The following is a 12148-nucleotide window of genomic DNA, read 5'->3' as shown; positions in this document are numbered from 1 at the left end:
CGAAATATTTTTTATGCCGTAAAATGGTCTCATATATTTTATTATTAGATATAATGTATGGATTCATTTTAGTACCAAAATGCCTACAGTTAAGTTCACTTGAGCTTCTTTATAAAATGTTGGACAGTTTAATCTATGGCATGATGTTGTATAAAATCATAATCATCCTATGAGAATCAAGTGTCTTCACAACATCAGGATGCATTTCCTTTTTAATTCAAGAGATCTTTAAAGAGTAAAAGCTATAAATAAACATTTCATTCTCCTACATGTTCTATACTGTACAGCTGTTATGTGAAAAGTAACTAAATTTGCCTCTGAAATTCAATGTAAATAGTTCTTGAGTGCAGCATTCACTATCGGTCTGTGTTGTGTTAAATATGTTAATTTATAATTAGTCTTGTCTCAGTGGAGTTAGTTAAAGTGTAGAGACAGTTGCAGCAGGTTTCTCCTTGACTTGTGCATCAGATCTCAAGAGGAGAGCTGCACTGCTGAGTGCCGAACAAGGATATGCCATCTCGTCAAGTAATAAACTGTCATTCATTCTTTTACCACTCTGGGTACTCCTGTTTTCTGAACTTTGATCACTGAATCTGTCATCTTCCTCCTCTTTGTGAGCCTCCTTATGTTTCTCTGTATTCTAGGTTGTCCTTGACTTTATGTGTTCCTGCGTGAATAGTTGACATTAATGACATATGGAATCTGATGCTTTTGTGTAGATGTAAACAACTCTGCTCCTGCCGCATTCCCCATCTTTCTATAGCTTTGTCAGTGTTTTTCATCGCCGTTCTGCCGTTTTATCCCTTTGTTCTTCCTTCCAGGTACTGGATCTCGGAGTTTCCAGCAGAGTTCAATCTGAGCCCAGAGCTGGCGGACCAGATCAAAGACTTTAAAGACCTCTTGACCACCGAGGGCAATGAAAGCCAGAGTCAGCTCATTGACATTGACAGTGTGTGAGTGAACAACTGCAAAATGGTATTTTCTGGGCGTGTTACTGACAATGTGACCGAATGTCCATCTGTGGGTGTTTATGCTCTTTTATTGCCTGTTCTCAGACATTGCTGAACTGTGCTATGCAGGGTCAGTGACTTCTTCTTTTCCCATAAAAGCCATTTCTATGAATTTGACCTCAACTTCCTTTCAGTGTTCCATGAGGAGAAGCCTCTGTGGAGTAAATTTGTGACCATTCCAGAGATTAGCTTCACATTTCTAACATTCTAGTGGTTTTAGTGTCTTTTTATCTTTAATATCACTCATGTTTTATAGGGATTATGATATTTTTTATATGGAAATTATATAATGGTAAGATTATTGTAATATTTCTTATATATATCCAAGAGTATTATCTATGTAGCTCTAATCTGATACAAATCTCTAAAGCTATAATGTGTAATGACTCTGCCTGGCAATTTTTTGTACTTTATCTTCCCTCTCAGGCCATCATATAAATGGAAGCGACAGGTAACTCAGCGGGTCCCATCTGTGTCCAAGAAGAGGAAAATGTCCCTGCTGTTTGACCACTTAGACTCATGTGAACTGGCCGAACACCTCACCTTCCTCGAGTACAAATCCTTCTGCAAGATCCTGGTTAGTTTAACAAGCATCATTAAAAGCATCCCTAATGTTTACAGCTTTTAAGTCTGTGAAATTCTCAAGTAATTTAATGTTAAGATGCCAGAAGCTCATTATAGTTGCTAAGCAATGGTGGCTAAAATCTACTTTTACTGGCAGTAATTATATTTGTTGTTTGGAACTGTTTTGCTTTTAGCTTTATTTTGGGAAGCAAATGCAATGACTGGGTTTGTACTGTTTTTTAAACCCAAGTTGTTGTTTTTTTTTTTGTTTTTGTTTTTTTAAGATAATTTATGCTTTATTCAGGCTTGACAGTGGTGGTAAAAGGGGGCAGTGGTAGTGAGGATGGGCTCTGTTTTGCTTCTAATAGAGGATAAAACATTGGACAGAACAGCCCATAATTGAGCACAGTGGTTGACCTTTTAACTAAAAATAAATCTTTATTTCCTCAAGGCTGCTCTTATTATGTCCTTCATCTCCAAAGCAGCAGAATGACACTCATAATGAATGAGCATTTTCTGAAAGATACCAGGATGTGAGCATGTTGTAATTTAATTCTAGATAAATGGAATATAATGCCCCCTTCCTCATTTTAGTTTCAGGACTACCACAGCTTTGTGATGCATGGCTGCACAGTAGATAACCCCATCCTGGAGCGTTTCATCACCCTCTTCAACAGTGTCTCCCAGTGGATTCAACTTATGGTGCTCAGCAAGCCCACTGCCCAGCAGAGAGCCGTCGTCATCTCCCACTTCATTAGAGTGGCACAGGTCTGTCTAATGAGCCATTTAGACACGTTACCACAAAGGTTTTAACACTAAGAACTCGTTGAAGAGGTCTTGAGGCTGGTTGTAGGGTTCACAGTGAATGGGAGATGGTCATCTGGGTTCACAAAGAATAAGGAGAGGGAATACATTGAATTAATTAAACTGAAAGATGTTGAGAAAAGGAAAACTGTAACTGTTGAGCATCAGAGCAAAGATCATTTCCTCTTAGATATCATCACCCATCTTTTTTTTTTTTTTTTAATATAATTTATTTTTTATTGACATTCAGTACCAGACATTTGCACCTGCTACATCAGGGGTGTCAAACTCATTTTAGTTCAGGGGCCACATTCAGCCCAATTTGATCTCAAGTGGGCCGGACCAGTAAAATAATAACAATGAAAAAAGTAAAATTATATTATCATCAGGTTTACAACTCTAAAGTTTCCTTAAAAATCTGTATAACATGAACAACTTGAATTGTCCAAAGAAAAATGAGTGCAATTTTAACAATATTCTGCCTCGGTTTATCAGTTTATCATTTACACATGTGCATTACAATCGCACAAAACATTTAGTAACAGGCAGAATATTGGTTAAATTGCATTTACTTTTCTTACGACATTTCCGTTTGTTTGTATTTGTGCAGGTTATTCACATTTTTTGTAAAAGTATAGTTTGGTAATGTAAACATTTGCATGTAATTTTACTTCTTTACACCAAAAAAACAAAGAGAAAATTTGGGGTTGTCATTATTTATAGGTTATTATGATAATATTTTACTGGTCTGACCCACTTGAAATCTAATTGGACTGTATGTGTTTGTATGTGGAACCTGAATTAAAATAATATTGACACCGCTGATTGTTAATATCTTGAGTGTAATTTTTGCATTTCACAAATTCATCCCGAGGGCCGGATTGGACCCTTTGGCGGGCTGGATTTGGTTCCCGGGCCACATGTTTGACGCCTGTGTGCTACATCATATGTACATATATCATACATCTGTTGTCTGCTCTAAATCTAATATAATATGAAATAATATAATATAATAATATAATGTAATAATATTTTTGTTTTATGTCCAAACACTGAAAAGAAAGGCAGATAACCCAATAAAACAAAAAGAAAAAAAAAACTTTATACAAGTAATCATCACCCATCTTAAGATGAATTGTTGTGTAAAGGTTGTGGGGGTGTTAGCTTATATAAATGCCTACTAGGAGCCTTTTAACGCTACTGTCATGGGAAAACTTAATATGTCCACAATGTTAACATTTTAGGAATTAAAACAAACAGCCTGGTTATAGCTGTGAGATGATGCATAATTCATATTACACAGAAGCTTTTATTGGCCCAAAGGGTGGTAATAACTCATCTAAATCTTAATCATGAGAAAAAGGAAAAGAAATCTAATCTTTGTTGCAGAATTTTCACTTCCCTCTCATTTCAAAATATGTCTGGCTTTTATGAAAGGAGACTTTCAAGTGAATTAGAAATCTTAGTCACAGAATGTAACATGAAAAGGAAGTCTGTTGGTAAATCTACTCAGGGTTACTCATAGAAACATAATATTCTGGTAACTAGACAAAGCTATATTTTTCCTGTGGAAAGTATTTCATACTCTGACCTCTTGAATTTTGTAAATATTTCCAGATTTGAATAATTTCAAGTGTAGCACAAAGCAGTAATGAGGATAAGACCATCATTTATGTCTAGCTAATCATCCAGGGCCATTTACAAGTCTAAACAGTTGTCTTGTAGCTCAGGAGGTAGAGTGGGTCGTCCAATAACTAGAGGGCTAGTTCGACTCCTGCTCTGTCCTAGTCATGTGCTGTTGTGTCCTTGGGCAAGACACTTCACCCACCTTTCCTCCCTTGTCACACACACTTTTGTGTATGAGTGTTTGGTGTTGGTCAGAGGGGCTGTTTGGTGTGGATTGGCAGCCAAGCTTCCATCAGATACAGATCCGTGAATACAGGTGTAGTTTACCACCACTAGTGTGTGAGTGAATGAATAATGGATCAATAATGTAAAGTGTTTTGGATGCCTTGAAATGAGCAACAGAAATCCAATCCGTTATTATTATTACAATCTTAATCTTAACTGAATCTAGTTCTTTTCCATTAATTCCCAAACAAAACTGTCAAATGGCTTCTTTTTATGATTCTCTGATCCCATGTGGGAAGATTATCATCTGTTTATTCCAGAAAATATTATTTAACCAGCTTTCTTACCTTCATTGTAATCAATATCATTTCATTTTGATGTTATCATTTACAGCTAGACATTCATGGTTTTCTCTCTGTATGTATCTTGTATCTCTATGTTAGATTCAGTCGACGTTAAAAAAAAACAACCTGAAATGAGATGTGAAGTCATCCTCATATTTCATTCAAGTCAACTTCTGCCTTGTTTTTGTCAGTAAGACATGCCTTTTTCACTCCTCTTTTTCCTTTTGTATCCTTCTTTTTGTGTCGAGAAGATCTTTAGTTGCTCATAATTTATTTAACAGGGTTTTAGCAAGTCTCCCCACCCTCTGTTCAAGCGCTCTAGGACCTCAGCAGGGATCTTACCAGTGGAGCACAGTGTTTCACCCTCCTTGATACTGAAAACTTGGATATTTCCCATTGTTTTGTGAAGTTATAATGGTTTAGTTGCGAAGGTAGAAGCATTTTCATGAAAACACAGCTGAGAATGACCTTCTCCTCTACAAATATCTCCCACTGTCAGCAGCTGCGCATCATCTCCTGCTCCTTTGTGCATCTTTTAGAATATTTTTATAGCTACATTGTCTTTATTCCTGGAGGGCAAACTGGAGTGCAACTTTGTTCGACATTTTTAGAATTTAAAGTGAACACTGAATCTCAGCAGCTCTTTTTATTTAGTCGGGGCAAATAAAATAAGACATATTACTAACATTTTCTTCGGTTGACAGAAGCAAACTGTTTTTAAAAAATTATCAAAAAAGCTTTAAATATACTGGAGGGGTATAATATTTTTAACTATTACCATCCTTAAATATTGTCATCATTGCTTTTTGAGCGCCATTAATTTAATTTAGGTTAAGAAAGAAAAAAAAAAGACGCTGTTGGGGGCCGACTGTAAGGGTATATCCCTGAAGTCCCCCCAGTCCTCTGCTATATATAAATCTATCCACGATAATTGTTAGACAATACTCAGTTTGAGCTACATTGACCTGATAGTGGCAGAATAATGGTCAGAGAACCAATTTTCCCCACAAAACTCCACCTAGTGAATGAAAATGACACCATATGAACTCTGGATGGTGGCGAGAAAATGGACATTTGTAAGACGATCAATATGAACTAAAATTTATCTTAATTGGCCTATTATTGCTTGATTATGTCCAAAAAACTGATTTTCAACTAAAGCGCCCCCATTTGGATGACTTGTAATACTCATAGTGAAGCGGAAATTGATAGGGTTCTTCCACTTGGGGTCCACTGTGTTGGTTATCAAGGGAGAAGGAATCCAACCAAATCTGTCCTAGTTATCGCATTCACACGAAGGATATCCGGCAGGGGCAGCGGTCAGGGTAAAACCATTATATCCCTGAAACTCGATTTTGGGGATATAAATCGTGTTATGTTTCACGTTCTGAATGGATTGTGTATGTGAATGTTTGGATAAATATAGAAGCAACCAACTGACTCCACTCATGCTGCAGATTTCTTTGTTAGTTCTTCACTAATTTGAAAGGATTTACACTTTGGTATTTAAGAAATGTAACCCAGTGTGAGCACATGCAGGGACAAAAATTATGTTCAAGCTGATTTCAGATGTATTCAGAGGCAGCACAGAAGGTAGCCATGACATACTTGACATTTCCCAGATCTTCCCTCAGGGTGCGCTGGATGTGTCCCATTTCAGCCTCCTACTGGGAGCACATTACATCCATCTCACGTTCAGACTGTTTTTTTTTTTTCCTTGACTGCAAGAATGCTTGTCATCAAAAACAGAAAAATGATCTTTTAATGTCTATCTCACTTTCATTTCACCAAATGTTCCGTGTGCATGCGTCTGTGCCCTTCTTGAACATTAATAAATGTACAACGCCAATCAGCTGTGTGATAACATTTTGTTGACAAGAGGATGAACTTGACCTCGTAGCCCTATCGTACAAACAGCATTTATTCTGCACCCAGTGGAAAGATCTGGCATGTTGACAATGATACCTTTTCCAGGACTCGCTATTGGACACATGCACATGTAGTTCAGCCAGTCTGACTCTCCACATTGCCGGGCTGCTTTCCACGCTGCTTTGCCTGAATCGATTCCAAAGGGTGTTTGAACTGAGTCAAATGATCTCCTCTGGCTGCCCTCCCACACAGCTGTGACCCTCATTGATTTTTTAGCAAGATGCCATGCAGGCTGGAGGGCAACGTGGTGGCCTGTAGCGCACCATTCACAAAATGTTATCTTAACTTTGACATAGACTGGTTACAACATTCAGTAATATCTTGCTCTGCTCAGATAAACTTATTAGATTCCTGTGCATGTGGGCTGCTCACTTTGCAAAGTTTTCCATAAACTTTGCCTCCAAAGCTTTTGAGTTTCTTTCCATTTAAATCTTTTTTAACCTACAGAACCTTCGCTCTCTTTCACTCTGGCTAAAATGTTTTTTGGCTGTGGCTGACATATTTATGCACTGCCTCCTCTCTCACCTTTTCACCTAATATTTCTTCTTGTTCTGTCCACAGAAGCTGCTGCAGTTGCAGAACTTTAACACGCTGATGGCGGTGGTGGGTGGCCTCAGCAACAGCTCCATCTCTCGTCTTAAAGACACTCAGGCCCACATCAGTGCGGAAACCAACAAGGTATCCCTCAGCGATCACTGATTAGTGTCTGGCATCCACTGCTAACACCCAGACAAGTTTTATGTTGCAGGTTGATACACTTATTAACTTGTATTTTGTAGTGCACAAATTCACCCTGCAAACTGCCAAATTCTTTATCTGTGCTCATTACTCCCACTCAGAGGCTTTTTAGAGCTATGAATTCCAGCCATATGACTGGAAAGTAGATTGCAACAGTTGGGGAAGTATATGTGTCTTGTTAGTTATATAAGTCCATCTGCAGCAAAGCTTTCTGAATGATTTAGATTCTTCTAAACAAATCTCTTCTGCCAGCTGTGGTTCCTGCCATCTGTCTTCTCATCACCTCCCATTGTCTACATACCTGCCTTCCTCCTTCTCCTCTCAACCTTTAGGTGTTCAACAGTCTCATTGAACTGGTGACATCATGTGGAAACTACAGTCAATACCGCAAGCGATTCTCAGAGTGCTCGGGCTTTCGCTTCCCTATTCTTGGTGTGCACCTGAAAGACCTGATCGCTGTGCATGTGGCGCTGCCAGACTGGGCAGACAAAGAGAAAACACGGGTCAACCTTGCAAAGACCCAACAGCTGTATGCCATCCTTCAGGAACTGGCGCTGATCCAGAACACACCTCCAAACACTGATGCAAACACAGACCTGCTGAACCTGCTTACGGTTAGTGTAAAGATGGAACAGAATGCATATGTGTTGTACGCAAAAGAAAAAAGAGGTTGTATAAATAATATTTTAGTAGGAAAACTGCGGGTCCTAAATTTCTAGGTGCTTATTTAAAGCTGTCTGGATAGAGATTGTTATTCATCATGAGGTGCAATAGAGATGCAAATCATTCATCAACCATCTAAGACAGCAGTGAAGTAGGAGGGAAAACTCATGGTGGAAGATGAAAACTTTATGTCCTGGCAGTGGAAAAGGCAGCCTGTTTGATCCACAGACTTTGTTCTGCAGTGATTTGATTGGCGCCTGTTCAGACAGACTGTACATGAACAAGATGGGAGGAAACTGCGAACAGACAATGGACAGAGCTACAAAATTGAGGCTTCCTAAGAATTAAAAGAATAACACTTACATGGCTGCAAGCTAGACTGAGAAATAAAAAAAACGTGACTCTGCCAACTAATTGAAGTACTTTTCATCATCACCATGGTACGAACACAGATGACATATACATTAAAAAAAAGTCGGCCTGAGATGCAATGAATAACAGATCTCACATTCACCCTCAGCATTTGAACATGTGACCATTTGACCAATCATATGAAGCCCTGGTGAGCCACAGCTATGTTAGGTTGGGAGGTTTGTTTCTCTGTTCACCTCAAGTAATTTATCATCATCGCAGTATTGAAGAAATTACTATCACTTACTTTCTTCGTATTTTGTAGGTGTACTGTGTCTGCTGGAAGTGGTGACCATGTGTATTACAGCAATATCTATGATGTTATAATTGACAAATACAATAAGGCAGAGGCAGTAGAAGCTATTTGCTGGGGCATTTCCCGCCATATAACAGTTGAAAACTGTTATCAGCTATTGTTTGACTTATGTCAAATACAGTCGTGAAAAAAATTATTAGACCACCCTTATTTTCTTCCATTTTTCCATTGTTTGTTTTAATCCCTGGTACAACTAAAGGTACTTTACATTTGTTTGGATGACTATAATGATAACAACAAAAATAGCTCATAAGAGTTTAATTTCAGAGCTGATATCTAGCCATTTTCCATGTGTTTCTTGATAATAACCAAAATCACTTAAGTTCTTACATCAATAGCTATAGCATTGTACTGACAAAAACGGTGTTTTTAGGCATTCCATGTTTTCTTTTCTGTCTGTTTTAGTCATATGATACACACAGGAGTTAGTATTTGATTGCATAACTATTGTTTTTCATGACTTTTGGTGGTATAATAATTTTTACGTGACTATATAGCAAATGGAATGAGGATATTCATGTCAATCCAAGTGGCTAATTTTGGAACGAGGGTGAATGATTTCATCCATTTGTTTTCATGCGCATCCAATTCCAAGTCAGTTTAAGGCAGTGGTTCTCAGTCTTTTTCTCTTGGGCCCCCCTCTGGAGGACGAAAAATCTCCAGGCCCCCCTCAACCCCAACAACATTGTAACAGTGGTGCAAATATATCTTTTATTGAAAGAAACCAATATTGTAACAATACTTTTGCTTTTCCTTGCCTAATTTGTTGTGCAAATTTAAAAAAAAAAACGTACATTTTTGCTTGAATAATACAAATGAACTCAGCCAGTCTGCTCCCTGAGACAATAGTTTTCCAAATAAAAATAGGAAATGCACAATTATCTTACAACTATGACAATAAAGTTACTTTTTTTAGAACAACAAAGTAATTTTGGTAACAAAGATGAACATTTTAACAATATCAGTGGCTGCAATGAGCCCGTTTCCATTGCACATCTCAGAACATTAAAGTGTAAACTGGACAAAAACAGAAACATGTCACATTTTTCTTTTCCAGTCCAATCCTTGTCCATTCTCCAAACCTAAACTCTTTGCCTAGTCTAGTGACAGATCACCATGGCAGTAGATTTGTTTCTTGTACATGCCTAAAATGACTCCAGGGTGCTCCAACGCCAAAACATTAGTTCCACCTGATACATGTTCTAACCTGAAGAGAAAAAAAAAGCACCCAGGAGAGATCCCATGCCATGTTATTTGGTCAAAAATACATAGAACTATGTATGTTTAAGACACCAACAAAGATTCACAGTCATAAAACCTCTGCTTTAACATTTCCTCAATGGAGCTATCTGAACTTATTAGATTGTTAACCTACACTTTAACCTCCTGTCTGTTCCTGTCTAGTGATTAAAGATTAAAAGTGGTTTAGCTGCAGGTGCAATGACCTTGAAGTAAGAAGTTCAGATCAGTGTAAAATGGTTGTGAGACCATTTTATCTGATATCACATTATTCAGCTTAATACATTTTTTTTCATTGTTTTTTTTTTCATCTATTTAATCATCAGTTGTTTAGCTATGAGGTGTGAATATTCTTCAAAGTACAAAACTTCATCACAATCCTTTATTTTCTGTCTTGCTCTACTCATAGTCTGCACTATATTTACATTAATCACCACTCAATGCCAAGACGGACATCATACCACTTGAGAGAATTCCTCATCTTTAAGCACAAACGTTTAATATAGTTACCCCCAATAGACCAGCATTCTGGAGCAGAATCATAGCATAATTCTTCGTCTTACAACATATGTGCAGGGAGAGTCGGCTCAGTCTGGGAATTCTGAGTGAGACTGATCTTAACTCTGTTGCTGCCTGCATTTCAGCATGAAAGCTAAGGTGATGTTTTAGCACACTGCACGATGTAGATAAGAGATTTCCGAATTTGAGTATATGAGCTTTCTGAGTTTAAACAATCCCAAGAGATCAATTAGCTCAATCCTGCTGCAGGCATTCATGTGAGGTTTGAGCTGGCAGTCCTTTTTTTTTTTTTTCCGTGTGAAAATGAAATCTAAGGACTTGACAGATTTCTGAGCTGAGGGGCACCACGTAAACTTGCTGGACAGAGTCAATACCCAATTATCTTATGCCGGTGCTTATTGGAATTTATCTAGTTTCAGTCTTGCTTAGTTCACAGCTGGAAGAGGGGAAAGGAGGTCAATAAATCACTAAAAATAATGAAAAGTGGAAGGCTTTCCTTTGTAGGGAGCTAAAATAAGCAAACCACACATGCACATCTATCATATTAATCCTCTCTCCCAAATGAAAGGCATTCTATTGAATCATTCTGAATGTGGTGAATCATTTACAGCTAACCTTAGCCCAGACATACTAAAAGCTCTACTAAATCAGACAACCAAACAAGAAGAAAAACCCCTTTTCCTTCCGCACTTACCACTTAAACTCAATAAAAGCCAGGAAACACAATTACGTTAAGAGAATGGCTCTGAGGAAAATAATTTAGGCCAACAATGGATGCAGTGGAGGATTACATGTGGCAGTTGGCTCCAATGTGTTAAGTGGAGTAAAAATAGAGGTTACTTTCTCACCTGTTGCTATAGTGGCCTTACTTAATTCCTATAATGAACTAATCTGCGAAGTTGTTAGTATGTGTTAAGTTGGCCATAAAGGTTACAGCTTTGGGAACGGTCTAACAAAAGGTAGCAAATGAACAGAATTAAATACAACAACATGTTTAAAAGTCTGCAGGATGTTATGTGTTTAAGAGAAGGCTGGTACCCTTTACTACAAATCATGTTTCAGGGAGGAAGACACTGCCTTTGATAATATCTAATATGGTGTGTCACAGTGATCTGATGACCTGTGATATCAGGTCATTGTGCTCTTTACTCACACTGCCTCTGCTCTGTTCAGGTCTCTCTGGACCAGTATCACACAGAGGAGGAGATCTACCAGATGTCTTTACAGAGAGAGCCTCGCAAGCCAGTGGTGAGAAGCACACTGATATACACTGTCAATCCCTCAATACACTGCTTTTACAATAGTTCCCAGCCTTGGCAGCGATGTTATTTACTTCTGTCCTGGTATAAATGATGATCCTGGTGTATTTTAGAGCATAAATCTTAGGCTCTCAAACATGTTCAGCTCACAGCTTACAGTAATACATTACGAAATACCACAAAATCTGCACTTTTTTACTGACTGAATGTTGAGGTAACCGTGACTGACTTTATTTTCACTGTCTTCAGACTCTACTATTTGCTCAGAGAATGGTTCATTTGGGGATGTTAATAAAAATGTAAAATGTTAGGCTTTCTTTACTGAGTGCTCCCCCTACATTTTGACATTTTCACATTCTCAAGTGCAGAGAGAGAGCAGAGCAGTGCAGGAATGAAGCAGTTTCGTTTACATACTTTGGATTGTTGTGTATTTTTCTCTGCTACTTCATGGCCCACTAAGTTTTTTGAATCTCAGTTCTAAACTTGTTAAAGACAGGCTTA

At 38.0% G+C, this 12148-nt stretch overlaps 1 protein-coding gene across 3 annotated transcripts in view; it reads left to right on the top strand.

Annotated features, from left to right (window-relative positions):
• Window positions 1-12148, top strand: part of LOC115438679 (RAS guanyl-releasing protein 2-like) — a 39588-nt gene that overhangs the window by 12734 nt on the left and 14706 nt on the right. For all 3 annotated transcript variants that reach the window (XM_030162450.1, XM_030162449.1, XM_030162448.1), the window contains exons 4-10: window positions 469-525; window positions 822-953; window positions 1437-1587; window positions 2169-2342; window positions 7064-7180; window positions 7573-7854; window positions 11562-11636. In XM_030162450.1, coding sequence (XP_030018310.1) covers window positions 469-525; window positions 822-953; window positions 1437-1587; window positions 2169-2342; window positions 7064-7180; window positions 7573-7854; window positions 11562-11636 — 988 coding nt within the window. The remainder of the gene's footprint in view (window positions 1-468; window positions 526-821; window positions 954-1436; window positions 1588-2168; window positions 2343-7063; window positions 7181-7572; window positions 7855-11561; window positions 11637-12148) is intronic.

This window comes from Sphaeramia orbicularis, chromosome 18 (assembly GCF_902148855.1).
Source record: "Sphaeramia orbicularis chromosome 18, fSphaOr1.1, whole genome shotgun sequence".
NCBI lineage: Eukaryota > Metazoa > Chordata > Actinopteri > Kurtiformes > Apogonidae > Sphaeramia > Sphaeramia orbicularis.
This window is presented reverse-complemented; position numbering and strand designations above follow the sequence as displayed.